This window comes from Eurytemora carolleeae, unplaced genomic scaffold, assembly GCF_000591075.1.
Source record: "Eurytemora carolleeae unplaced genomic scaffold, Eaff_2.0 scaffold1177, whole genome shotgun sequence".
Classification (NCBI taxonomy): Eukaryota; Metazoa; Arthropoda; class Copepoda; order Calanoida; family Temoridae; genus Eurytemora; species Eurytemora carolleeae.
Genome location: NW_019397061.1, coordinates 74,347 through 100,049, shown reverse-complemented (window position 1 = coordinate 100,049; position 25,703 = coordinate 74,347). Strand labels below are relative to the sequence as shown.

The following is a 25,703-nucleotide window of genomic DNA, read 5'->3' as shown; positions in this document are numbered from 1 at the left end:
GAAGATAGAGAAATGAAAATAGATAATTAAAAGCTTGCGTAGTGAATTAGAAATGGAAGAGGATTAAGAAGAGGAGGTCTGGAAGAGAGGGAAGAGAAAGGACGGACAAGGGAAAAAGAAAGAATGGAAAAGGAGAAAAGAAGAGGGGATGACGAAGGAAGGAAAGATAGAGGAAGGTGTTTGAAAGGAAATAGAAAAGGAAAACCAGAGTTATAGATAAAAAGAGAGAGGGAAGCAGTTGAACCAAAACAATTTGAATAAATTCTTGTTAAGCTTAGATAATCATGATTAGTTTTATCTTGTGTTTAAAGTTAAACCTTGATCAGGAACCAGGAAGGATTGTGTTGTTTCCGGAGTATCAGGGTTGGTCAATATGTGCACACCATGCTCTTTACTATTTCATGCACCCGGAGCCATAAACTATTCTTTATCTTAATCGGTAAATAAACCAAGACAATTACTCATACTTTACTCATATTCTTAAAGTTGTATTTTTAACACGAAATTAATTTACAAAATTAAATATTAAAGTTGTTCTCTCTTAGAATTACTTTTTTAAATTATAACTCAACTGAACTTTTGATGAAAAGAGTTGCATGCCAGATTCACAATATAGTACCATTTAAACCTTTAAACCTTTAAACCTTTAAACCTTTAAACATTTAAACCTTCAAACCTTTAAATTTTTAAACATTCTTCTGAGCAAAAATAATACAGACACCTTTGTTATTTTCTATGAAAATTGATAATTGGGATTTACTCAGCGAAGACAAAAAAAGGAAATTAACAGATTTGAACAATTTTTTAAAATAGAAGTGTGACGATTTCTTCCTGATTTTTGCGTAGATAAGATTACTCACATAGATTCAGTCTGCTTAAAAAGTCTCATCAATTTTTAAAACAGGGTCGACTTTGAAGTATCGCATCGCCTTGGGCTTTAATTTTACCGCTCTAACTAAATTATGCTTTTTTGTAGCCCTTTACATACACATTTAAGCACTAGAAAACGCTTGCGGTTAGCTTTGGTTTTTAAGACGTATAATTGGCAAATTTCTCATCGATTTTTGCTTAAGAGCTTGACCCCTTTATATTACTTGCCTCAAATTCTAGTTTTTAATCCCTTTATGTATATTTGCAATCAATGTCGTAGAGCTTTTAACTGTCAAACTATAAATTCTGCTAGATCTAATAAAATTTGTTGTAATAAAGGTTTACACCATCAGGTTAAAAAAGTATAGATATTTTCAAATTTAAGTTTTAGACGAGTTATCAGTTTCCTTATTTAAAACTTTTTAAAAGCTCTTTACCCTGATAAAAACGTGGAAAAATGTTTAGATTTACGCGTTTTATTTCTTTATTCATTTCTTCGGGTCAAAGACTTGAAACAATGGGCATTTTAAATTTCCAGATTAAAGTATGACACACATGCTTTAAATAATCAAATAAAAAAGGAGCAGTTCAAACTAATTAATTATAACCACACACAAATAGAGCTAAACCTATCCCGACTTTCGACTAGTTATTTAAACTATTCATATTTAAACTAATCATTTGTAGATCTGATGTTGAAATCTAGGCAAAAAAGTGAAAAATAAGTTCATAGTTTGATGTTATAATCCACATGGTTCTGATAAGGAACTTAAAGAGTTTGATGATAATCCTAAAGTTAATAAAATAAGTGTTTTTATATCTTTTTATATATATATTTAAAAGTTTGATGATAATCCTAAAGTTAATAAAATAAGTGTTTTATATCTATTTATATATATATTTAAAAGAAAGTATTTAAAACGCATTTCAAATCTAAAAATTCTAACTCGTATTTATTTTAAGGTATAATATTACACTAAAGTTTATTTGTTGGTTTAAAAGTAAAGGACTCGATTAGTCTGTATTATCCAACTACATAGTTCTCTTTTGAACCAACCTATTCCGTAAAACAGATTCACTTTTAACCCTAGACCCTAGGCCTGTGTTTAGGATTAATACCAAAGATATACATTAATATTAATATTTATTTAAATATTCTCTATTCTGTGGTTAATATAATAATTTTAGCTTCCTTAGTTCCACATCTTAAGCTCCATAATCTCAAAATTGGAACTTACAAGACAACTTAAATATTTTAATAATGATAATTACAGTAATATCTATAGATAAACTTTGAATAAAAGGGAGCGTTCTCGAAAAATGAAATTATAATTATATTTGACGCATCTGTGTGATGATAAATTGATATATAGGCGAATCAAAAAATTCAATTTATCCAACGTGGCATCGTAAACATTATCTTGAACGATCAGCCCTCTCCGTCCTAACTCATAAAAATTTCTACTTCACACGCGAGCGCTCAAAAGTCTAAACAACTTTGTAAGATTAGATCAGGATACATTAATCCTCTATAGAGTTGAGATTAAATCTATTCTCAAGTTGCTCCTGGTTGTCAAATATACACACGAGAAGAACTGGTTTATAATCAAACGGTTTGTGTTCTCATCATATCCTGAATCCTGATATTTCCCCATCTATCCCTCCCCATCCCCTTGTACTCTTGTATATCCAATATACTGATATATATTTATATGTCTATATTTATATATATTTATATATATATATATATATAAAACTACTGCTGAATGCACCGAAAGCTCAGTTGAGGGTGGATTATAAGTATTCAAAGTATTAATGTCAATTGTACAAATGAGTACTAAAGTAGTTAGTTAATTCCACAAATACAATATGTGTTGAAAAGTCAAAAACTCTGATTTTTTAATTCATAAATCTGTGCATTCCGTTTTCATAAACATTTCATATTTTAAGTTAGAAATATCAACGTTTAACACTATCAGGTTGCCAAGATTTAGGAATTGGAAAGTTTGTATTTGTGTTAAGAACTCAGCTCCTCTAATATTTTGATCACTGGAAAATCTGGTAAAATGTCAGATTTTATAAGTACTAGGTTACCCATAAAAAATAAGACTTAACTTTATAAATAGGCTGTGGGGCCGGGGGGTGGGGGGCGTTTGGCAACTGGGGCCGTTTATTAAAAACAAACAAACGGTCAGACACAGATAGACAAGCAAAGTAAACATAAAGATTCACAGTTTCGAGCAGCTCTAAACTTGCCATTTCCGCATTGTCAAACCATTTGACATATCATCATAATAGTTTGTGAGTAACTGTATTGTTCAAATTAAAAACTTAGTTTTGGTCAAATCTTTTGCTAACATCCTGTTTTATGTTTGTTTATGATAAAAACTGTCTGCTTGTGTAAACGGTTTAATTAAAACTGGTTTTGTTTTAATGGTTTTTTCGTCATCGCTTAACCACATATTAGGGGAACTTAAGATGGTGTATACAGATCACAGATTAAGAAATATACAGAGGTGAGGCAATGACATTTGAGCGAAACGCAAAATTTTCTCTATTGCTACTCTTCTGTAGAGGTTTCATAGAGGGCAGAAATTTTGTCTTTTGGTTTTGGAATATTATAGTTGAAATAAAGAAATTGGGTCAAAAACTCAAATTTTCTAACCGATGGTGTGAACCTTTTATGCTTCAAAATTACATTGTTTGATCTTACAGAATTTTTTAAATACCTACGATATTCAGCTGCAAAGATATATGATTAGAAAATCAGACTTATGGCAAAGACTCAATTCCTTAGATTTAAACCCCTCTTTCAGTTGTGAGAATTTGGATGGGGAACTGCTCCCTTGAACCCTTGTACTCGCCCTTTGCTGCAGACAAGGGAAAAACTGTGTATCTTGATTTTATAAAATGTTATGCAAATAAAGAGTGAGCAGCTTCAAATAAAAAAATTTGCAGCTTAAAATAAAAATTTAGCAGCTTCAAATAAAAATTTTGCAGCTTTAAATAAAAAGTAAGCTGTTCCAAATAAAAATTTGCAGCTTCCAATAAAAAATGAGCAGCTTTAAATAAATGTTTAGCACCTTTAAATAAAAATTTAGCAGCTTCAAATAAAAAAGGAGCAGTTCAAACTAATTAATTGACCAGCTTCAAATAAAAAAGGAGCAGTTCAAACTAATTAATTGACCAGCTTCAAATAAAAAATTGAGCTTGTAAAATTTTTATAATTATTTCAGGGAATAATGTTTATAAAATGACAGTATCTTATACTGGTGATGTGGCGAACGCAAGCGCATTCGGATGCTTTTCTAAGGTAGTTAAGTTATTATTATTATTATTATTATTATTTTTATTATTGTTAATTATTATGATTATTATTATTATTAGACCCACCAATCTCCATAAATATTCTCTAATCTTAAGTTTTTCTTTCATAACTTTTTTTTTGGACGACTCCAAGTATTTTAACCCTATTCCCGCTGACGTCTTTTTTACCCAAAATAGTCTGGAGGGCTATTTCCTCATTGTGATACAAATCTATAACATTTGATACACTTTTGGAAAGCCCTTGGGCAAAAATTGTGCAATCTGCTTCCTTTTGTTCAAGGCTTTCCCAAAAAGCTATAAAAAGTTAAAATCCAATGACGACAAAGATTTAGTCGGGTAATGGTAAAATAATGCATTCAGGCAGTATGCCTGAGGACTAATAGTCAGTTTGTATAAAAGCCCCGCTTTGTGCCTTAATTAGAAAAGTCAAAAAATTTGAACAGCCTCAGACCAATACTTTTTAAGTTATCTCCAAAAAACGTCAGGGGAGGCCCCCCCCCCTCAGCCAGAATAGGTCATCGATCCTGTTCACTATAATGTATTTGAGGGGAGGGGGAGGATCAAATAATATTAAATCATATATTTTTCTGCAGTAATAATTATAACAGATATTAATAAAACATTAGTACAATAAAGATATGTAAATAGAATACATTGGAATGAATCCTTATAAAAAATAAATAATATATTAGAATGAATTCTATCAAAAATATAGAATATATTGTAATGAATTCTAGTTAAAAATATAAAATATATTGAAATGAATTCTAGTTAAAAAATATAGAATATATTGAAATGAATTCTAGTAAAAATATAGAATACATTGGAATGAATTCTGGTAAAAATATAAAATATATTGGAATGAATTCTAGTAAAAATATACCGTGAGAGAACAAACCAATCCACCCTTCCGGTATTCACAGCTGAGAACTTTAGAATGGGATGTCCTTAATCCCGACAGTTGATTAATCTGGAGATTAAAAACAAGAGCAGAACAAGCATTATTTAATCTGGAGATTAAGAAAAAGAGTGGATCAAGCATTAATCCCGATATCCACCATTCAAAAGTTCCAAGCTCAGATCTCAGAATATACATATATACTAGATCTACTCTACAGGCCTCTCTTTCAAGTAATAGTCTTACCTTTCGTAAATTGTAATTTGCGGATTTTCTAAAAAGCCTGTTTCAACCAACCATACATACCTTCCCTGGAGACATGCGAGGCCCTACAAAAAATCTTAGCCTTTTAGCTTTGATTTATTAAGATTAAGATTTTCAAAACTAGTAAATACGTTATTTTATACTAAAGCATAAAAAAGAATTAAATTAAGAATTACTGTTAGGGTAGTTCCTAACCGGCCCCCTAATCTCTAAACTGTTTCCTAGATCTTGCTCCGATGGCGTGGATCTGTGTACAAGCTTGTGTTCAAGGAACTGCTGGCCTACACCGTCATGTACATGATCATCAACCTCACATACAGGGATTCATATTCACTATTTTACAATTAAGTATAATTGCATACAAGATTGAAATCTTCTACGTTTTTAATCATCTTAACTTATTCAAGAGCTTTTGAGAAGAACAAAAAAGCTTTTGAATTTTAAAAAATTTTAAAAAAATCTAACCAAATTATACTTGTTGGAAAAATCAAAACTAGAGGAGCTACGAGGTTTCAAAGTTGCACCAATAATGTCGCATAATTTTGACTTTCTCCTTGTATCTAGTTCACTGTGTAGTATGTATATTGGCATGGTTTTTCAACATTAAATGTTTATTTTTTTATTTTCAGAGGCTACAAAGAACATAAAAATTTTAAAAAAAATTTCTAATAGGTTGTTTTTATTATTCTGTGTAACATTTTGACTAGCCGACATAAGATTGGTAAAATTGTTTTAATTAGCTTCCTTCGTCGAGTAAACACTTTGTACAATGTAGAAGTGAGAGAATACAATTTTAAAACATATTTAAAGCATCGCGAACACGTGTGAAGTCTCTTTAAGGGACTGTAATGCTAAGTAACCCTACATGCATAGATGGAAATACACGATTTACAATTATACCCATAAAGCCTTGATTGTCTGATCAAGTATGGATTTGTTTTTTTTTCATTTTCATTTTTGGATTCTCTGCAAAAGTGACTTTCGTATTTCTAGCTTTTGAGCAACAAAGAAGAGTCAGAAAAATGACGTTATATTCCACTTCAAGGGTAAATTGCAGACTGTTGTAAATCAGGTTTTATAATTTTTGCATGGTGGGTCACTTGAAATTATGCTTACAGTTTCTTTAAAAGTCAAATTTCCATAAATAAAAAAAAACAATTCCCAATCCTGTCTTTTCCTTTAACAATTTTCTATAGAATTTAATAAAACTAGAAATTCAAGGCGCTTCGCGCCCTTCTTTCTAGCCTTAGAGGGCGCTTCGCGCCCATCTTCTAAATTAATTGTAAACATGTTCTCTTTGTGTACATCGTAAAACTAAACAAAAATAATTCGCGGATTTTTACAAAAAATTTCGCGGATTTTCAAAATTTTAAAAAATTTAATGACGATCGAATTTTGATAGAGACAAATATTTGAAATTTTGATGATTCATAAACCTTCCCTGGGCTCCCTAGATGTCCCACAAAAAATTTGGGCCCGATCGGTTCAGCCGTTTTGACGTTTATTGGATACAAACAAACAAACAGACAAACAAACAGACAGACAAACAAGCCAAATTTATATATAGATTATTTGTTCTGAATTCAAAAACATAGTTTTTTCGTGAAAAATGTTTAAAAAATGTTTGTATATGAATAGAATATTTGTATAGAACTGTTCTTATCCGTTACAGTGAAGATTGTGACCAAACCCTGCCCAGCTGCGAACGGTGGAGAAGCCGCAGGTAAATTAAAGTTCTCCCTGCGGGGTATAATCCCTTAACGATATATGGAGGAGGAATCATATTAATCCTTAGGTCTGCATTAAATGGAGATCAATGTTTGATCCCTAGATTCACACAAGTTCTGACCTCTGCATGATTTTATAATAAATATGTATTTGATTTCGAGGTGTAAAAAAATATATTCGAAGTGTAATTCATGATTAAAAAAGAACTAGTTTTAAATTGCAGTTGCAGCTCATATTTAAATACGTACAGGGTTACCAGCTAAAGATTAAACTATAATGACAGCCTAAAACTGTAAGAGAATTGACAAGAAATCCCGTAAAACGTCTCTAAAGTCTGATTCCACCTTTTAGAGAATTGTTTGAGTCCTTCCGTATGTATGTAAACCACAGTCTGAAGACAATCCCTCTCACATTCGTTCTAGGATTCTATGTCAGGTAAAAATAAAAATAAATTTTTTTGATTATCACAATTTTAAAAACATTTTTATTTTCTTTCTTCTCCTATTGTCCTATTTTTCAAATGTAATATAATGCAGGAAAATTATTTAAATAATTTTGTCAATATTCATTTTAATAAATAGCATGAAATATATAAAAACTTTTGTAAATTAATAAAGATAATTCTAAAATATTCCATAACTGGAAAAATATAACACTCACAAAAACATCTTGAAAAGCTGTCGATTGTTGCTAATTATTTTATATTTTTGATTATTGTATATATTGATATCATGCGGTCATGTGTTTTTACACTTTTTTAACTAGCGGCGGGCGCCTCTAAGCACAAATAATTTCGAAAGGCCTTTAAAAATAATATTTTAGTTTGGTTTTAAAACGATGGTGGTTGCAGTACAATACGCTTCCCTGGCCAGGTATACAAATTCACGAAATCTTTCATTTAAAAAGATTTTAATAATTTCCTTTCTGAGAAAAAATACCAGATAATCCATAAAATATATTTTTGAAAGAACTACGAAATGAAAATAATTTTGCGAGGCAAAAGAAAATGTCACTGTCGATGTCCTTTCAAGTGAAACTCCATAACCCTTTTATCATCTATCCGATCAATGTGGAAGATATAGTCGTTTTTCAAGCTTGAAAAGTGTTTAATTCTGACAAGATCCTAGCCATTCTTTCTGTAGCAGGAAATCCACAAGTAGTTTTTCTAGAGAAACCACAAAATTATAAATTTTTAGATAAAAAAAATGAATATCTTTAATTTTATCGTAAATGGTGCATGTTTACTCCGAAAATTACGTTGACAGTCCCTTTAAGCAATACTTTAGGTAAAAAATGATCCATTCGGATTTTGAAAATGCCTTTAAACAAAACATCTAAAAGACAAGTTTTCCAGGTTTTCGCTAAACATTCAACCGCAAAACTTATTATAATGCTAAAACGAAAATAATGATTTTGATCTTTATAGATTCTTTTGCTATTATGCTGGTGGGAGCATTCAAGGTTGAAAATGATGACAAGGGTCGAATGATAAGAAGAAATCTTATCAGATATGTTACTCTAGCATACTGTATTGCACTCAGGTACCAGATATGTTACTCTAGCATGCTGTATTGCATTCAGGTATTAAGATATATTACTCTAGCATACTGTTGCACTCAGGTACCAGATATGTTACTCTAGCATACTGTATTATACTCAGGTATCTGATATGTTACTCTAGCATACTGTATTGCACTCAGGTATCAGATATGTTACTCTAGCATACTGTATTATACTCAGGTATCTGATATGTTACTCTAGCATACTGTATTATACTCCGGTATCAGATAAGTTTTAAACACCGGCATAATTTACATATAGTCTCTTGAGTATAAAAAAAGAGGATCATTTATATTATTCTGATTTCTGAAAGTTTTTGGAAATTTCATTAAAAAAACATAGGGAAGGATGGTTAATGCAAATAAGTTTGCGTATTAAATAAAATTTGCTTTAAAAATTTTAATTTTGATTTTAATCACAATCTGCCAAATCTGATTTTTACAGTGTACACCCTTTATTACCCAGGACTGTGAGTTTTCGCCTGAAGAAAAGGTTCCCAACCCTAGAGCATCTGGTTCATGCAGGAATAATGCGTCCTGATGAATTCAAGTAATTATAATCTTCATTTTGATGAGAAAAAAATAATACGAGGTGCAATCATTAACATCTTTGGTACTGAGTTTTTGCCACAAACTCAATTTATATCATCAACTTTGCAACCTGATGGTGCAAACCTTCGATACTTCAAGCTTAGACTATTGATATATTTCAAAATTTGAAATATTCAAGGTCTGCAATGCATCGGGTTGCAAAGATATAAGGATTTTAAAAACAGAGTTGTTGACAAAAACTCTTTTTCCTGTTCTTATTTTGGTAAATTAACTTAGTGATGTCACTTAGGCTCTACCATATTCTTGATCAGTGCCTGACAAAGGCGGCCCAGCCCAGTTAAGGTCGGATACTATTGAGTAAAACCATGAAATCCAACCGTACGTCTGCTCGATTTTGGTCTAAGGTTGACTTACAGAAACTAAAATATTTTCTCAAAAAAAGTATTTCTCATGAGTATTTAGATATCTAAGCTTTATGATAACACCTCGGTAGTTCCAGAAACTGGATGAGAAGGTAGTTGCCAACAAATGGTTCCTTCCTCTGGTTTGGTGTGCTAAGATGATCGGAGAGGGAGTAGAAAATGGAAATATTGAAGTAAATTTATTAATCCCTTAACAAAGAAGCATCAATAATGAAAAGTTTAATTGTTATACAGTGGGACCCAATACAACTGTGGAATAGGAAGACGATGTTTAAGCAATCCTATATTTATTTAATGTTGTTATATGGGTCTCATTGTATATAATTGTTCTATATAATATGATTTAATATAAGATTAACCCTATCCATGCTGGGGTACTTGAAAACCAGGATACGCTGGGGGGGGGTCAATTTTTATGTCCAAATATGACAAATGATACATCATTAGAAAGCTCTTGTGCTCTACTTTTAGAATCTGCAAAAAAATTTGCAAATTTGCGAAAATTGAATTTTTATCGCAAAATCCAGTTTTATAGTGAGAATGTTTGCAAAAAAAATTTGTCCAAAAAATGACAAATTATACATTTTTGAAAAGCCCTTGACCATGCCATTTCAAATATGCAAAAGTTTTTGAAAAATTTTAAATAACCTGATTTTTAATCAAGAAAAACTAAAAATGTGCAAATTTCCTTTGACAGGTTGTTTGCAAAAAATTTGCAATTTTTTTTTCGCAAAACTTGTGCAATCCGTTTCCTTATGTCATAGGCTTTCCAAAAAGCTAAATTTTATCAAAATCTGATAAGTGAAAGTGGGTCAAAACAAAGATTTAGTTTGTTACAGGCAAAAGCAGTCATTCAGGCAGTGTGCCTGAGGACTCAGGCACTTAGTAATAAAGCCCGGTTTTAGGCCTAAAGGGAGGGCTTTGGGTATGTAAGAAAAGTCAGAAAATTTCAACAGCCTCAGACCAATACTTTTTGAGTTATGTAAAAAAACTACAGGGGGGGTCAAATTGACCCCCCCCCCCAGCAGGAATAGGGTTAAACAGAACTAAATTTTCGTATCAAACTTTAATTTCCCAATCCTTCTTTCTTTCCAACTTGATGTTGATTTCAAATTATGAACTCTGCAAGATCAAAGTTTTTTATATTAAAGGTTGACACCATCTGGTATCAAAGATTTAAGGATGAGAAAATTAGTATGTTAGGCGAATAATCAGTTTCTTTAAGTTCTCAGGAATTATACTCGATTGACCGACTTCTAACTGGTTCCTAAACTTTAATTCATTTTATTAGTTTTAGCTCAAAACTTTGTCGGAGAGAACAAAGTTGGAAAAAAAAATCAGGGGGTTTAAAATATTTGGGAGGCAAGGGGTTTCTTAGATTCTCTATTTAATGATCAATAAAAATACTAAATATTGTATTCTAGGCTCCTAATGGTGCAACAGTGATGGACGAGATTGGGAAAATCCGCCAAAAACTAACTACAATTCTGACATATGATTGGATATCTGTACCCCTGGTGTACACTCAGGTATTATTTACACTGTACACTGTACTTTAATTCTGACATATGATTGGATATCTTTACCCCTGGTGTACACTCGGGTATTATGTACACTGTACACTGTACTACAATTCAGACATTTATTTGGATATCTGTACTTCTGATGTACACTTAGGTATTATGTACACTGTACACTGTACTATAATTCTGACATATGATTGGATATCTGTACCCCTAGTGTACACTCAGGTATTATGTACACTTTTCACAAATATATACTTTGAAATGGTGGAAAACCCTCTTTTATTCGTAAGAAACTCTTTTATTAAAATTTTAATGTTTCATTGTAACGTTTAATGAGAATTTTAAATCTTATATTTTGAAGAAATATTCTGTTTTCATTCTTTAATTCGGACAAAAAATGATTCAGCTCAATGAGCTTTTCTGTGAATTTAAAAATCCTTAAAATCATCTATTTTCCAAGAATTATGAATTATTAAAAAAAAGATCGTTGTTAATAATCATAGTTAAAATTCAGGTTGTAACACTGGCGGTCTACTTTTACTTTATCGGGGCCCTCTTCGGATCTCAATGGGTTTCACCTGCGACTGATGAGGTTTGAGCAGATATATCAACTTACATAGATTGTACATGTACAGTAAATAGAGCATAGCTATTTAAACTTACATAGAATGAACAAGCACACTTATTAGAGCATTGATATATGATCTTACAAAGATTGGAAAAGTACAGTAAATAGAGAATAGATATATGAACTAACATAGATATAGTAAAGTAAATAGAGCATAGATATTTAAACTTACATAGATTGGACAAATACAGTAAATAGAGCATAGATATATGAACTTACACAGATTAGACAAGTGCAGTAAATAGAGCATAGATACATGAACTTACACAGATTGGACAAGTGCAGTAAATAGAGCATAGATATATGAACTTACATAGATTGGACAAGTACAGTTAATAGAGCATAGATCTATGAACTTACATAGATATAGTACAGTAAATAGAGCATAGATATATGCACTTACATAGATTGGACAAGTACAGTTAATAGAGCATAGATATATGAACTTACATAGATTGGACAAGTACAGTAAATAGAGCATAGATATATGAACTTACATAGATTTGAAAAGTACAGTAAATAGAGCATAGATATATGAACTTACATAGATTTGAAAAGTACAGTAAATGGAGCATTTATATATGAACGTACATAGATTGGACAAGTGCAGTAAATAGAGCATAGATATATGAACTAACATAGATTTGAAAAGTACAGTGAATGGAGCATATATATATGAACTTACATATATATAGTACAGTAAATAGAGCATAGATATATAAACTTACATAGAATGGAATATAGTACAGTAAATAGAGCACATATATATGAACTTACATAAGTTGGACAAGAACAGTAAATAGAACGTACAAATTTGAACTTACACAGAAATAGTACAATAAATAGAGCATATATATTTGAACTTACATAGATTGGACAAGTACAGTAAATAGAGCGTATATATAACTGATATAGATTGTACAAGTACAGTAAATAGAACATATATATAACTGATATAGATTGGACAAGTTCAGTAAGTAGAGCATAAATATATGTACTTACATAGATTGGACAAGTTCAGTAAATAGAGCATATATATATGCACTTACATAGATTGTACATGTACAGTAAATAGAGCATAGCTATTTAAACTTACATAGAATGAACAAGCACACTTAATAGAGCATTGATATATGAACTTACAAAGATTGGAAAAGTACAGAAAATATAGAAAAGATATATGAACTAACATAGATATAGTACAGTAAATAGAGCATAGATATATGCACTTACATAGATTGGACAAGTACGATAAATAGAGCATATAACTGATATGGATTGGACAAGTACAGTTACAGTAAAAGAGCATAAATATATGAACTTACATAGATTGGACAAGTACAGTAAATAGAGCATATATATAACTGATATAGATAGGACAAGTACGTAGTAAATAAAGAAATAGAGAATATATATATATATGAACTTACATAGGTTAAATAAGTACTGTAAATAGAGCATAGATATATTTACTTAAATAGGATGAACAAGTACGGAAAATGCGTCCTATATTACTATTGTGTTCCTCTGACCAGAGATTTTATAAGTAATTAAGCCCAACCTACGTAAACTTAAGCTTTATTAAAACAAAGTCTTAGGTTAACCTCATGTACAAACTATAGCAGACGAATATCCTACATCTTACTCAGGAGGTATCACTTCTAAAAATACGATCTCTAATCGTCACTCAATTCCCATGTTTCTTGGAACACCCTTTTACGAACACGCCCAATTATTACTTTTATTTTATTTGACTCCCTGTATGATAATTCAGCGTGAACGAAATAATTTTCGATGAAGATTATTAAAAAGTTAAAATTATTTTAGGCCAGCACTATGATTTACAAAACGTCTGGACGCTTGGATTTATTCTATCCATTCTTCCTGAGTCTTCAGTTCGCCTTCTTCATAGGATGGTTGAAGGTAAAGGAATTTGATGTTTATACCTTTCTTTTGTATTTTTAATTATGCAAGGATCTTCACGTAGAAACCTTTCTTTCTACCTTTACATTACCTTTACCTTTTCAGGTATTCATTTGAAAACACAAACTTACCCATTTCTGACAAAGCCTGAGATCTTGATCAATTCTGGTTTTTACTCCAGGTTTCTGAGATTTTGATCAATCCTTGTGTTTACTCCAGGTTACTGATATATTGATCAATCCTGGTTTTTACTCCAGGTTTCTGAGATCTTGATCAATCCTGTTGTTTACTCCAGGTTGCTGAGATCTTGATCAATCCTGGTGTTTACTCCAGGTTACTGAGATCTTGAACAATCCCTGTGTTTACTCTAGGTTACTGAGATCTTGAACAATCCTTGTGTTTACTCCAGGTTTCTGAGATCTTGATCAATCCTGGTGTTTACTCCAGGTTACTGAGATCTTGAACAATCCTTACGTTTATCCTAGGTTTATGAAATCTTGATTTACCCTTGTGCTTACTTCAGGTTACTGAGATCTTGATAAATCCTTTTGTTAATTCCAAGTTGCTGTGATCATCTTGATCAATTCTTGTGTTTACTCCAGGTTGCTGAAATCTTTGATTAATCCTTGTGTTTACTCCAGGTTGCTTAGGTCATGATCAATCCTTGTGCAGTTTACTCAAGGTGACTGAAATCATAATTAATCCTTGTGTTTACTCTAAGTTGCTGAGATCTTGAACAATCCTGGTGTTTACTCTAGGCTGCTGAGATCAAGATCAATCCTAGTGTTTACTCCAGGTTACTGAGATCAAGATCAATCCTTGTGTTTACTCCAGGTTACTGAGATCAAGATCAATCCTTTTGTTTACTCCATGATGCTGAGTTCTTGATCAATCCTAGTGTTTACTCCAGGTTACTGAGATCAAGATCAATCCTTGTGTTTACTCCAGGTTACTGAGATCAAGATCTATCCTTTTGTTTACTCTAGGTTACTGATATAAAGATCAATTGTAGTGTTTACTCCAGGCTGCTGAGATCAAGATCAATCTTTGTGCTTACTCCAGGTTACTGAGATCAGGATCTATCCTTTTGTTTACTCCAGGTTACTGAGATCTTGGTTTATCTTAGTTTTTCTCCGGGTTGCTAAAATCTTCATCAATCCTTGTGTTTACTCCAAGGCGCAGTGATCATGTTGATCAATTCTTGTGTTACTCCAGGTTGCTGAGATCATGATTAATCATTGTGTTTACTCTAGGTTGCTAAGATCGTGCTCAATCATTGTGTTTACTCCAGGTTACTCAGATCGTGCTCAATCATTGTGTTTACTCCAGGTTACTCAGATCGTGCTCAATCATTGTGTTTACTCCAGGTTACTCAGATCGTGCTCAATCATTGTGTTTACTCTAGGTTGCTCAGATCGTGCTCAATCATTGTGTTTACTCCAGGTTACTGAGATCATGATTAATCCTTGTGTTTACTCCAGGTTGCTGAGATCATGATTTATCCTTTTGTTTACTCCAAGCTGCTGAGATCATGATTAATCCTTGTACTTGCTCTAGGTTGCAGAAACCCTCATCAACCCCTTCGGAGAAGATGATGATGATTTTGAACTGAACCGACTTATTGACAGACATCTACAGGTACGGTTAAAATATATTTAATTTTACAAACTGTTTAATTATGATTATGCAATAAAATCAACTTTTTATTTTTATGTATTTAAATTTCAAACGTGCATATCAAATATGTGACAAGTCCCTGTAAAGGTTGGTTTTCTGATCTGTGATCCGACTGCAGAAAAGCCGGATCTACTCAAAGATAAATATTGGGACGATACAATCCCGAATGAGATGCTCTACACTGTTGGTTCAATAGGGGAGAGAGATGTAGAGTTTCAGGGTTCAGCTGAGATTACTCTCAAGTTTGTATTTATTTTTAATCGTATTTTAAATCACAAAAAAATTCTTTCTTTTTATTGTTTGCCTTTTTTGATTGATTTTTCTTTCATTATCTCTGGATATTTTAACTAATATGATCAAAAAACTTTTTCAGTGTTGATCAGAGTGAAAGATTGTACTCCGATCTTTCTGTTCCTAATCCTCTCAGGTAGAAACTTATATATATATAGTTCTAATCTAATCTTTTTTGTTACTAATCCCCTCAGGTAGAAACTTATATATCATCCTAATCAACTCCTTTTGTTCTTTTTCGAAACAACGACATTTTTTGTTTGATTTGAATGGAATGAGACACCAGAGGGGAAGGGTCGGAATTATTTGTTAACACTTTAATGAGAAAACAATTAAGAAGAGTAAAGAATTTTTTTTTAAATTGGAAGTGAAATACAATTTATGAAAAAACCCAATCTCTTCATTCTGATCTCTCTTGAAGATGAATCATATCTGAGGTTATTTAATGTTTAGAAAGCGGGTTAACTCCAATGAAACGATCTATGAGAGTATACGATCTAGAAACTTCACCAGCAAACCCCGTAAACTCTCCAACCTATCCAACCTACTCTGGAAGAAAAAGGAAAGACCCAGCTCCAGGAAGAGCTCCCGTAGCTCAGATCCAGGACGCCTTCAAGTTCTTCCTGCTCTTGTTCTCCGTCCTGCTCTTCCTGCTCTTAATTCTTCTCCTTCTCTCCCGGCGCAGAATCGACACCGTCCTGAGCTCCCTGAGCTGATATCCGTCCCGTCCAAGGATTCAGGGTTCAATCTCTCCGATATAGAAATGAGAGAAACGTACAGCATTGTATAAAAAGAATATTTTGTTATAAAAGGGACAGTAGACTTAATTTCAAGTGAACATACGTTTATAGAGTGGCATGTCTGATTTGCACCAGTACCCTTTAAACCTTTGGTTTGATCAAGTACAAAGGTATTATTCCTATTTTTTTGTATAAAATAAAGAAAAATTGTTAGAATTCACCAAGTTTTAGATAGATTGTTGCTCAGATAGAGGTTTATAGTTTACCATTGTGAATCGGACAGTGCCAATCTTTTCTGAAAGGGGGGGGGGTCAATTGCAATCACGTCTACAGTCCCTTTAAGTTGTGCCATTTTTAAAGAGCAAAGAAATTCTATCTTTAATTCAATTTTTTTTTCTACTTTTAGCGCAATAAAAGTCTGTGAAGTTTTTTGTCTCAAAAGGCCGAAAATTTAACTTTTTATTTGAAACAGAAAATAAATATTTGCATCAAAATGTTAGAAAAATATGCTCTATCCAATTAATATTAATTTATGTTATGTTATCAATGTATTACATAATATAAAACCATATATTTTACTTTAAGTTTACCAATTACAACTTTTTTTCAGTTCGACGTTAGAAATATATATAAAGAATACTTAATTTTTCTTCAAATATGATTTACATAGTACCCAGTTTTTAATAAACGTATTATTAAGTTTAGTTATTCAATATGCATGTTGTAAATCTAAACAAACAAAGTTATATATTATAATCTAAGTAATTCATTAAAGTTATTGTCAACAACAGAATGAGTGTTGAGTACCTCTATTCAAAAGTACTAACATTTCAATAAGTAATGACAAGGTTAATCTTAGCTTTTTGAAGCTGTTTTTGATGAAATCTTTTCGGACATTTTAAAATAAAAAAAGTATTTTGCAGATTTTCCTGTTTTCATTTGCGGATTTCCAAAAGTACTAATATTGAAGTAAAATTTTATATTTTCTAGATGACAAGGTTTTCAAGTCACTTTTTTTGGAAATAATCTTAGATTTTTGTTGCTGTTCTTTATATAAGCCTCTCCAACATTTATGTATTTTATGCTTTTCAGAGCTGAATAAGACATCTTCAAGAAAAGTCTCGAATTATTAATCATACTGTTTTGCCCCCCATCATAATACTTAGATAAAAGTTTAAATGGCACCGATGTGAATCATTAAATGATGGTTTTTTGAAGTTACGTTGATAGGGCCGAGAAGGAAAAAGGGGAGGCAATGCAATCATGCGCATTAAACATGACATACTTATACCAACAATTAATACCAAAGGAATTGAGTTTTGCACAAACTCAAAAGTGCTGTGTCTCATGTTCATTAGACTTTTAAAGTCATAACTTAAGTCTGAAATCTCTTTTTTCAGAGTTTTCTTTTCTATATCTTGCATAGTATCGGAGACTGAGATTGTTAAAATTCCTTGTATAACAATTGAACAACCCCTTTTCAGGTTTTGATCAAAATGAAACTAAACAATATTATAGTTCTCTAAAAACTCCATGTCGGCCAGGAGAAGGGTGGGGTCAAGAGAGTCACGTCTCCTTGGGTCAACCAGGAGAAGAGTGGGGTCAAGAGAGTCACGTCTCCTTGGGTCAACCAGGAGAAGGGTGGGGTCAAGAGAGTTACGTCTCCTTGGGTCAACCAGGAGAAGGGTGGGGTCAAGGGAGTCACGTCTCCTTGGGTCAACCTGACCCAGCACGGCGGACGGGAAATGCTCTGGCTGTGCTGTCATAAAATTCTTTCTGGATCTGAAGCGTTGAAATCTCTGGGGCCTCTTCTTCCTGGCAAACAAATGAGAGATCTGAGATAATCTCCTGGACACACAGAGTATATAAAGAAGAGAAATTATCACGGCAAAAAAATTTTGATTTGAAGATGTCTCCTACGTAAATCGGATTATTTTAATCATAAAATTACTTTCCTAGGTTCACTGCTTTATTTTCTTCAAAATTTTAATTTAAAATCCGTTAAAAGATGTTGACAATCAACGAATTATAACTGAATAACGGTCCAAAGACAGAATTTAAATTATTTGAATTCCAAAGGGGACGTCTGACGCGAAATAAACCATCAAACATCTGCAAAGGAATTGAGTCTTTGCCACAAATTCGATTCCATAATATCTTTATCTTTCAATATCTTTCAAACTATAAATTCTAATGAATCAAAAAATCTAAGTTTGAAATATCAAAGATGTACATTATATGGTTGTAGAGATATAGGGATAGAAAATGGGATTTGTGGCAAAGACTCAATTCCTTTCTTAAGTATCTAACTATCTGAACCTAACCTAACCTAAAATAATATAATCACGGATGGTTGCTATTTTATATCAGAAGGAAATGATTTTTTCCAATCAATTTTTCATAATTCTGAATTTTCTCATCTATATATAAATTTGGCTTGTTTGTCTGTCTGTTTGTTTGTCTGTTTGTTTGTTTGTATCCAATAAACGTCAAAACGGCTGAACCGTTCTGTCCCAAATTTTTTGTGGGACATCTAGGGAGCCCAGGGAAGGTTTAAGAATCATCAAAATTTCAAATATTTGTCTCTATCAAAATTCGATCGTCATTAAATTTTTTAAAATTTTGAAAATCCGCGAAATTTTTTGTAAAAATCCGCGAATTATTTTTGTTTAGTTTTACGATGTACACAAAGAGAACATGTTTACAATTAATTTAGAAGATGGGCGCGAAGCGCCCTCTAAGGCTAGAAAGAAGGGCGCAAAGAGCCTTGAATTTCTAGTTAAATAAAAATCTTTATATTTTCTTCCTTGATTTCGGGAATCTGAGATTTCTAACACTCTCGTAAATAGTTTCGCGAGATTTGGCTCGTCTCCTAAAAAACAACTTTTTATTAAAGAAAATACATGAAGTAAAAAACAGAAAATTGTGGAATGAATGTCGTCTTTGTTATTCTTTTTACTTCAGAAATATCACAAACGAGTTTATAATTTTTAATTGAATTGCAATTAAAAATGTTCGAGGCACTTTTATAGGAATGGGTTTCTCTACAAATAAAAAAATCATATCATGACAAAAAGAAATAAGAAGACAAGGAGAAACTTTTCATAGTGGTTCGGAAATCTTAAATGTTTAGGTAGGAATTCTATGCATGGGTTTAGTTAAATGGCAACCAAATACTAATTATGAACTTTAAATCAGTATTTTTATATTTATATTCTGTTCAGAGAATGTAAGTAAACGTACCTCGACCCATGCGTTCATCTTATTTTTTCTATTTTTTAATATTTCTATATTCTGTATATTCAGCAGCCGATTTTAAAGAATTTGAGCCTCGGCTCAAATATGGTTGGTTCCACTTAAAATTGTATATAATGTTTCAAGATTTAAGCCGGTTTTTGGTGGATTTGAGACGCGACCCAATTCATTAAATTCGGACTCTGTATATTGTTTATAAATTTCTTTTCTCGAATACTTCCTCAAATTGGAATATTTAATATAATCTTATTTGTGATTGTGATTTTCCGTAAAAAAATTGATCGAACGTGCTCTATCCATTCCATTTTCAATTTAAAAATGATTTATAGAAAAACTACCTAAGTTGTGTTGGTCCCCCAACATCCTGATAAAACTTGTCCGTGAGATACATTCTAAAATATAATAAAATAAATAAAATGATTATAAAATGGAAACAATTTACTTTGATTACAATCTGGTATATCAAAGTATATACAACTACTGATGGGTATAGATTTTAGCTCTGTTTTTAAAGGGAGAGATTGGCATTGTATGGTGGTTGAACTGGATATGTAGTTTTGTGGACACATTTTTTAGGATTTATTTGAAACGTATAAAACGTTTCTCCGGCGTATATTACTGAGTTTGAGTGCAAAGTCGATGTTCAAAATCATGAATTTGAGTGGTACGTTTTGAGAATCGTTTTTTTTATTTATTAAGTAACGACGACAAAAAATGTAAACAAAATTCTACAGTGAACTTATTAGAATTAACTCTTATCATCGAAAATAAGTAATCTTATTTACAAAGATTTTCTGCAGATTTTCTGTAATTTTTATTGACATTTGAAGAATTTGTAGAAATCTCCGAACAAACTCATAGATAATAACAAATTCAATATAAAGATAAACGAAATAATTAATTCTAACATTGATTTCTTGACAAATTTCTTTTGAGAAATATGTTCCTAATATATAATTAGTTTACTTTAGAATTTTTACAATATTTTTTGTCGACCTTATTTAATGATTTTAAAAAAACCGATTCTGAAAATGTACGTTTTGAACGTCGACTTTGCACTCAAACTCACAAATTATGCATCGTGGAAACATTTTATATGTCTCAAATGAATCCGAAAATGTTATTTACTCTTTTCAAAGATATTAACCAAAACGAATTTTGAAAACGATAAGCAGAATTTTTTAAAAATAAGAGAAACATTTTTGCATAATGTTAGAGTTGAGCTAACATATCGAGGATTCAATTTTGCATTGTGTTAAATAACTAATATATAGTATCAAAGCTCAAATCAACAGTAGACAGACAGATTGTCAAAAGTAATTGCTTTTTAAAATTTTTTTGTTGTAAAAGTAGACCAATTCTTTCTCGTAGAAGAAGAAGTGGGTTTAAAAATTAAAACAAATGAACTGGTTCTTTGCCACAAACTAGAATTTTATAAATTCTATAATTTCTATATTTTTGCAACCTGATGGTGTAGAAATTTGATATTACAAAGTTAGAATAGTTTATCTGACAGAAGTCATAGCGTGAAATATCTAAGGTCAACCATATTGGGTTGCAAAGATATATTTATTAGAAAATCATGATTCAATTCCATTTTTTACCTTAAATCATAGTTGAGAGTAATCTCAGCTGAGCCCTGAAACTCTGTATTCCTATCCTTTACTGAAGCCAAGGTGTATGGAATCTCAGCCGGGATCTGTTCATCCCAATAACTATCCTTCAATAGTTCAGGCTTCTCCTTCGACGGATCAACAATCAAAAACCCAACCTGGAGAAAAGGATATTTTTGACAATGAAATCAGCCATAGATCACCATAGCAAACCTAGAGAAAATATCCAACCTGGAGAAAATAACCAACCTTGAGAAAATATCCAACCTAGAGAAAATATCTAACCTAAAGAAAATATCCAGCCTAAAGAAAATATCCAACCTAGAGAAAATATCCAGCCTAAAGAAAATATCCAACCCGGAGAAAAAAAACGAGAAAAATTGTAGAACCTCGAGAAAATATTAAATCTCAAGTAAAAACTTGACGGATATGGATCTTATTTTTGGGGAAAAGAAAATAAAGACAACCCAGAATTTTAAAAAAAAACATGCTTTGCAGTAAGGTTTGTAATATTGAAAGACGACAGTCGGACTCAAGTAAATCAACATTAAACCCTACAATCTTACAGTTTGCAGAAACCCATTTAACTCTTGATCAGTCGGTTTTTAAGCAACTGGTTTTACTTTTAACACTCAAATACTTAAAATATTGCTAAATTATCGTTTTACTATATGCCACCGTCTCATTATTGTACAATGTACATTCAGATACCAAATTAAACTGTATACATGTAGATACTTACATGCAAGTGTCGATCAAGAAGCCTGTTCAGCTCAAAATCATCATCATCCTCTCCGAAGGGATTAATAAGGGTCTCAGCAACCTAGAGTAAACATTAGTTCCTCAGTAACCTAGAGTAAACATTAGTTTCTCAGTTACCTAGAGTAAACATTAGTTTCTCAGTAACCTAGAGTAAACATTAGTTCCTCAGTAACCTAGAGTAAACATTAGTTTCTCAGTAACCTAGAGTAAACATTTGTTTCTTCGTAGCCTAGAGTAAACATTAGTTTCTCGGTAACCTAGAGTAAACATTAGTTCCTCAGGAGCCTAGAGTAAACATTAGTTTCTAGGTAACCTAGAGTAAACATTAGTTTCTTCGTAGCCTAGAGTAAACATTAGTTTCTCAGTTACCTAGAGTAAACATTAGTTTCTCAGTTACCTAGAGTAAACATTAGTTTCTCGGTAACCTAGAGTAAACATTAGTTCCTCAGGAGCCTAGAGTAAACATTAGTTTCTCGGTAACCTAGAGTAAACATTAGTTTCTTCGTAGCCTAGAGTAAACATTAGTTTCTCAGTAACCTAGAGTAAACATTAGTTTCTTCGTAGCCTAGAGTAAACATTAGTTTCTCGGTAACCTAGAGTAAAAATGTGACGGAAATTAATAAAAAAAGATGAAAATGTAAAATATTTATAAAAAGGTTGAACTTATTAATAGAAATTACCTTTAACCATCCAACAAAGAAAGCAAACTGCAAAGTCAGGAAGAATGGATAGAAAAGATCAATTCGTCCTGATGTTTTATAGATCATGTTATGAACCTAGGAATATAAACAATTCTAGGAACTAGGGATTCTTCGCGCACTTCGCGCAATTTACCCTTTGTATCTTATAGTCGCTCTGAAATGAGCGTTCTCATTAAGTACGCTTCCATTGTAACATAGCCGTGCGTCAAACCTCTATTCTTTAACTCTAATCCATTTTGCTTGGGATTTGACGCATATAAAAAGATTGAAATTCATCCCATTTTACGGAAAAAATGATCTTACAATAATATCAAATTCGCGTTTGGTTTACTCATTAAATATTCATATTTTATGCAAAGTGTATAATTGTGTTTTTGAACCTATAATTGATGTGCATATTATGATATATATTCCCTGTTTGCTTTTCCGCTGGCATTTTCGCGAAATCCTATTTTTTTGGCAAAGGAATTGAGATTTTGCCACAAACCCTGATTTTCTAATCCCTATATCTTTGGAACCTAATGTTGTAGACCTTAGATATTTTAAACTATGAATTCTGTCATTAGGCTAAGTTTGAAATATCTAAGGTTTACAAGATTATATGGTTGCAAAAAGAAAGTAATTAGAAAATTTAAGTTTGTGACAAAGAATCAATTTCTTTCGAGAAAATCCTATTCATTATTCACTGATAGTCCTAATAACTAATTTATGATCAATTCTATTAATTGTTCATTGGTCAATTCTATTCATCTTTCATGGACCAATCCTACTCATTATTCATTGATCACTTCTTTTCATCTTTCATGGACCAATCCTACTCATTATTCATTGGTCAATTATATTCATCTTTCATGGACCAATCCTACTCATTGTTCATTGATCAATCCTATTCATCTTTCATGGACCAATCCTACTCATTGTTCATTGATCAATTCTATTCATCTTGCATGGACCAATCCTACTCATTATTCATTGATCACTTCTTTTCATCTTTCATGGACCAATCCTACTCATTGTTCATTGATCAATTCTATTCATCTTTCACGGACCAATCCTACTCATTATTCATTGATCACTTCTTTTCATCTTTCATGGACCAATCCTACTCATTATTCATTGGTCAATTATCTTTCATGGACCAATCCTACTCATTATTCATTGATCAATTCTATTCATCTTTCATGGACCAATCCTACTCATTGTTCATTGATCAATTCTATTTATCTTTCATGGACCAATCCTACTCATTATTCATTGATCAATTCTATTCATTTTTACTGGATGAACTGAGTTTGAATCTTTTCATATTAAATTAGTGTGTTAAAAAAATTATCTAAATTAAGGGAATGTATCATGTTAAATGTTTACATTATAAATATATTTTCTTAAATAAATTGCAAAAAACTGAATATTTAACCTCATCTCTCGTAGGTGCAACCCACTGGGAGCCAAACAAAGCTCCAGCAAAATAGAAATAAACTGCCAAGGTTACAACCTAAACATTCAACTTTCACATTAATGACGACATAAAACTCTTTTAAACTAAATATCTAAAGGTTGAACTATATTTTTTTTAAATGCTTACCTGAGTATAAACTAGAGGGATGGATATCCAATCATAAGTAAGGATTGTTGTTAAACCTTGTCGAATCTTTCCAACCTCGTTCATAACCGTAGAACCAGACGGAGCCTATATAAAACAAAACATAAAATAGATCAAACTAGGGCGGTATTTAAGTCACTCCCCTGATTTTATACGGGTATCAAAAATCAAGACGACATTCAAGTCGTCCTGCATACTGTCATGTTTCGTGGGACACCCTGTATTTGCAATTAACAAGTAATGAAAGGGAGTGCATGACCGGGTAGGTATGGTAGTTGAACTGAGAGTGCAGTGTTTTAGAGTAATTTTTTAAGATTTATTTGCAGAGATTGTGGTCGATTTCTATATATTTTTCGAAATCTCAATATTGTCAACTAGTACTGGATGAGTACTGTCAATCAGAACAACTATAACCCTAAACAGGTTGGGGGGGGGGGGGGGGGGATTGACTGCTACAATTCCCCTCCCCCCTCCCCCTGCGAACTGCCTATAAAATTAAGACTAACTATGGAGGTTACAGAATATATATTTATCTTTGTTATCAATATTCTTGAACAAAAATTCATTTTTTCAATATAAAGCGAAAAAAACATTTTTGAGTTTTAATGACTACTGTTTTTGAGAGTGAATAATGTCAGGAAAATATTCAGAAAAGTGCAGTTCTCAAAAAATCCTATATCTATATACTTGGAAGATATTATTCGGTTCATTAGTGAGTTTTAAAATTTTTTTTCCCTTATAAGAGCTCACTGTTTACCGTTTTTGACATGATTTTTTTGCGAAGTTCTTTGAACAGTCTTTGGCAGTTATGTCATTAGGGCTTTAAGCTTGATTCCAAAATCGATCCAGTATTTTTGTACTTATGACTTACTGTAATCCGGACTTACATTAAGGTTTCCATTTTCTACTCCCTCTCCGATTATTTTGGCACACCAAACCAGAGGAAGGAACCATTTATTAGCAACTACCTTCTCATCTAACCGTTGGAACTCTCTACAAGAACAAATAAATTTGAATTTTTGAAGTACTGCAGCCGTAATTTCAAGTATCCCTCCACACTGTAATTCAAAAATCACTGAGAATTTTGTAAATATTTCTTAAAGCTTAATGCTACAAAGAAAAGTGTTACAGTTCCAAAATGTACATATCTCGGGCTACAAAAAAATATGAATGAGTTGTTTAAATAAAATAAAATGATAATGTGTTACGTCACTTCAAAGTCAAACCAGTTTGAAAAAAAAAATAATAAAGTTTTCAAATCAGTATGGATATCTTCAAATCAGTCTGGATATCTTCAAATCAGTCTGGATATCTTCAAATCAGTCTGGATATCTTCAAATCAGTCTGGATATCTTCAAATCAGT

The 25,703-nt window shown here is 31.9% G+C and overlaps 2 protein-coding genes across 4 annotated transcripts in view; one reads left to right on the top strand and one right to left on the bottom strand.

The window, feature by feature from the left end:
* Positions 1 to 4,096: 4,096 nt before the first annotated feature.
* LOC111711505 (bestrophin-4) lies at positions 4,097 to 16,588 on the top strand. The gene is made up of 16 exons (XM_023485883.1): positions 4,097 to 4,183; positions 5,585 to 5,679; positions 7,011 to 7,082; positions 7,439 to 7,522; positions 7,910 to 7,959; positions 8,514 to 8,628; positions 9,113 to 9,196; positions 9,488 to 9,521; positions 9,692 to 9,793; positions 11,045 to 11,149; positions 11,661 to 11,738; positions 13,602 to 13,697; positions 15,255 to 15,335; positions 15,462 to 15,616; positions 15,748 to 15,801; positions 16,119 to 16,588. The coding sequence occupies exons 1-16, from the start codon at positions 4,124 to 4,126 to the stop codon at positions 16,453 to 16,455; spliced, it is 1,602 nt and encodes a 533-aa protein (XP_023341651.1). The 5' UTR covers positions 4,097 to 4,123; the 3' UTR covers positions 16,456 to 16,588.
* A 508-nt stretch (positions 16,589 to 17,096) lies between these two features.
* The window catches only part of LOC111711503 (bestrophin-4), a 19,787-nt gene continuing 11,180 nt past the window's right edge, over positions 17,097 to 25,703 (bottom strand). Inside the window, exons 8-18 of one of the 3 annotated variants that reach the window (XM_023485880.1) lie at positions 25,227 to 25,332; positions 24,322 to 24,426; positions 24,154 to 24,231; positions 23,151 to 23,184; positions 22,716 to 22,783; positions 22,016 to 22,096; positions 21,265 to 21,431; positions 19,999 to 20,052; positions 19,212 to 19,277; positions 18,082 to 18,253; positions 17,097 to 18,036 (exon numbers count right to left, since the gene is read on the bottom strand). In XM_023485880.1, the coding sequence (XP_023341648.1) occupies positions 17,908 to 18,036; positions 18,082 to 18,253; positions 19,212 to 19,277; positions 19,999 to 20,052; positions 21,265 to 21,431; positions 22,016 to 22,096; positions 22,716 to 22,783; positions 23,151 to 23,184; positions 24,154 to 24,231; positions 24,322 to 24,426; positions 25,227 to 25,332 (1,060 nt within the window). In that variant the 3' untranslated portion in view covers positions 17,097 to 17,907. Of the gene's footprint in view, positions 18,254 to 19,211; positions 19,278 to 19,998; positions 20,053 to 21,264; positions 21,432 to 22,015; positions 22,097 to 22,715; positions 22,812 to 23,150; positions 23,185 to 24,153; positions 24,232 to 24,321; positions 24,427 to 25,226; positions 25,333 to 25,703 lie in introns of all 3 variants that reach the window. The other 2 variants (XM_023485878.1, XM_023485879.1) reach the window with 2 other exon arrangements.

Coding starts and splice junctions, on each gene's coding strand:
- LOC111711505 (XM_023485883.1), top strand. CDS start 4,124: ATGACAGTATCTTATACTGGTGATGTGGCGAACGCAAGCGCATTCGGA. Junction 7,960..8,513: donor CAATACGCTTCCCTGGCCAG/GTATACAAATTC, acceptor TGATCTTTATAG/ATTCTTTTGCTATTATGCTG. Junction 9,794..11,044: donor TAGAAAATGGAAATATTGAA/GTAAATTTATTA, acceptor ATTGTATTCTAG/GCTCCTAATGGTGCAACAGT.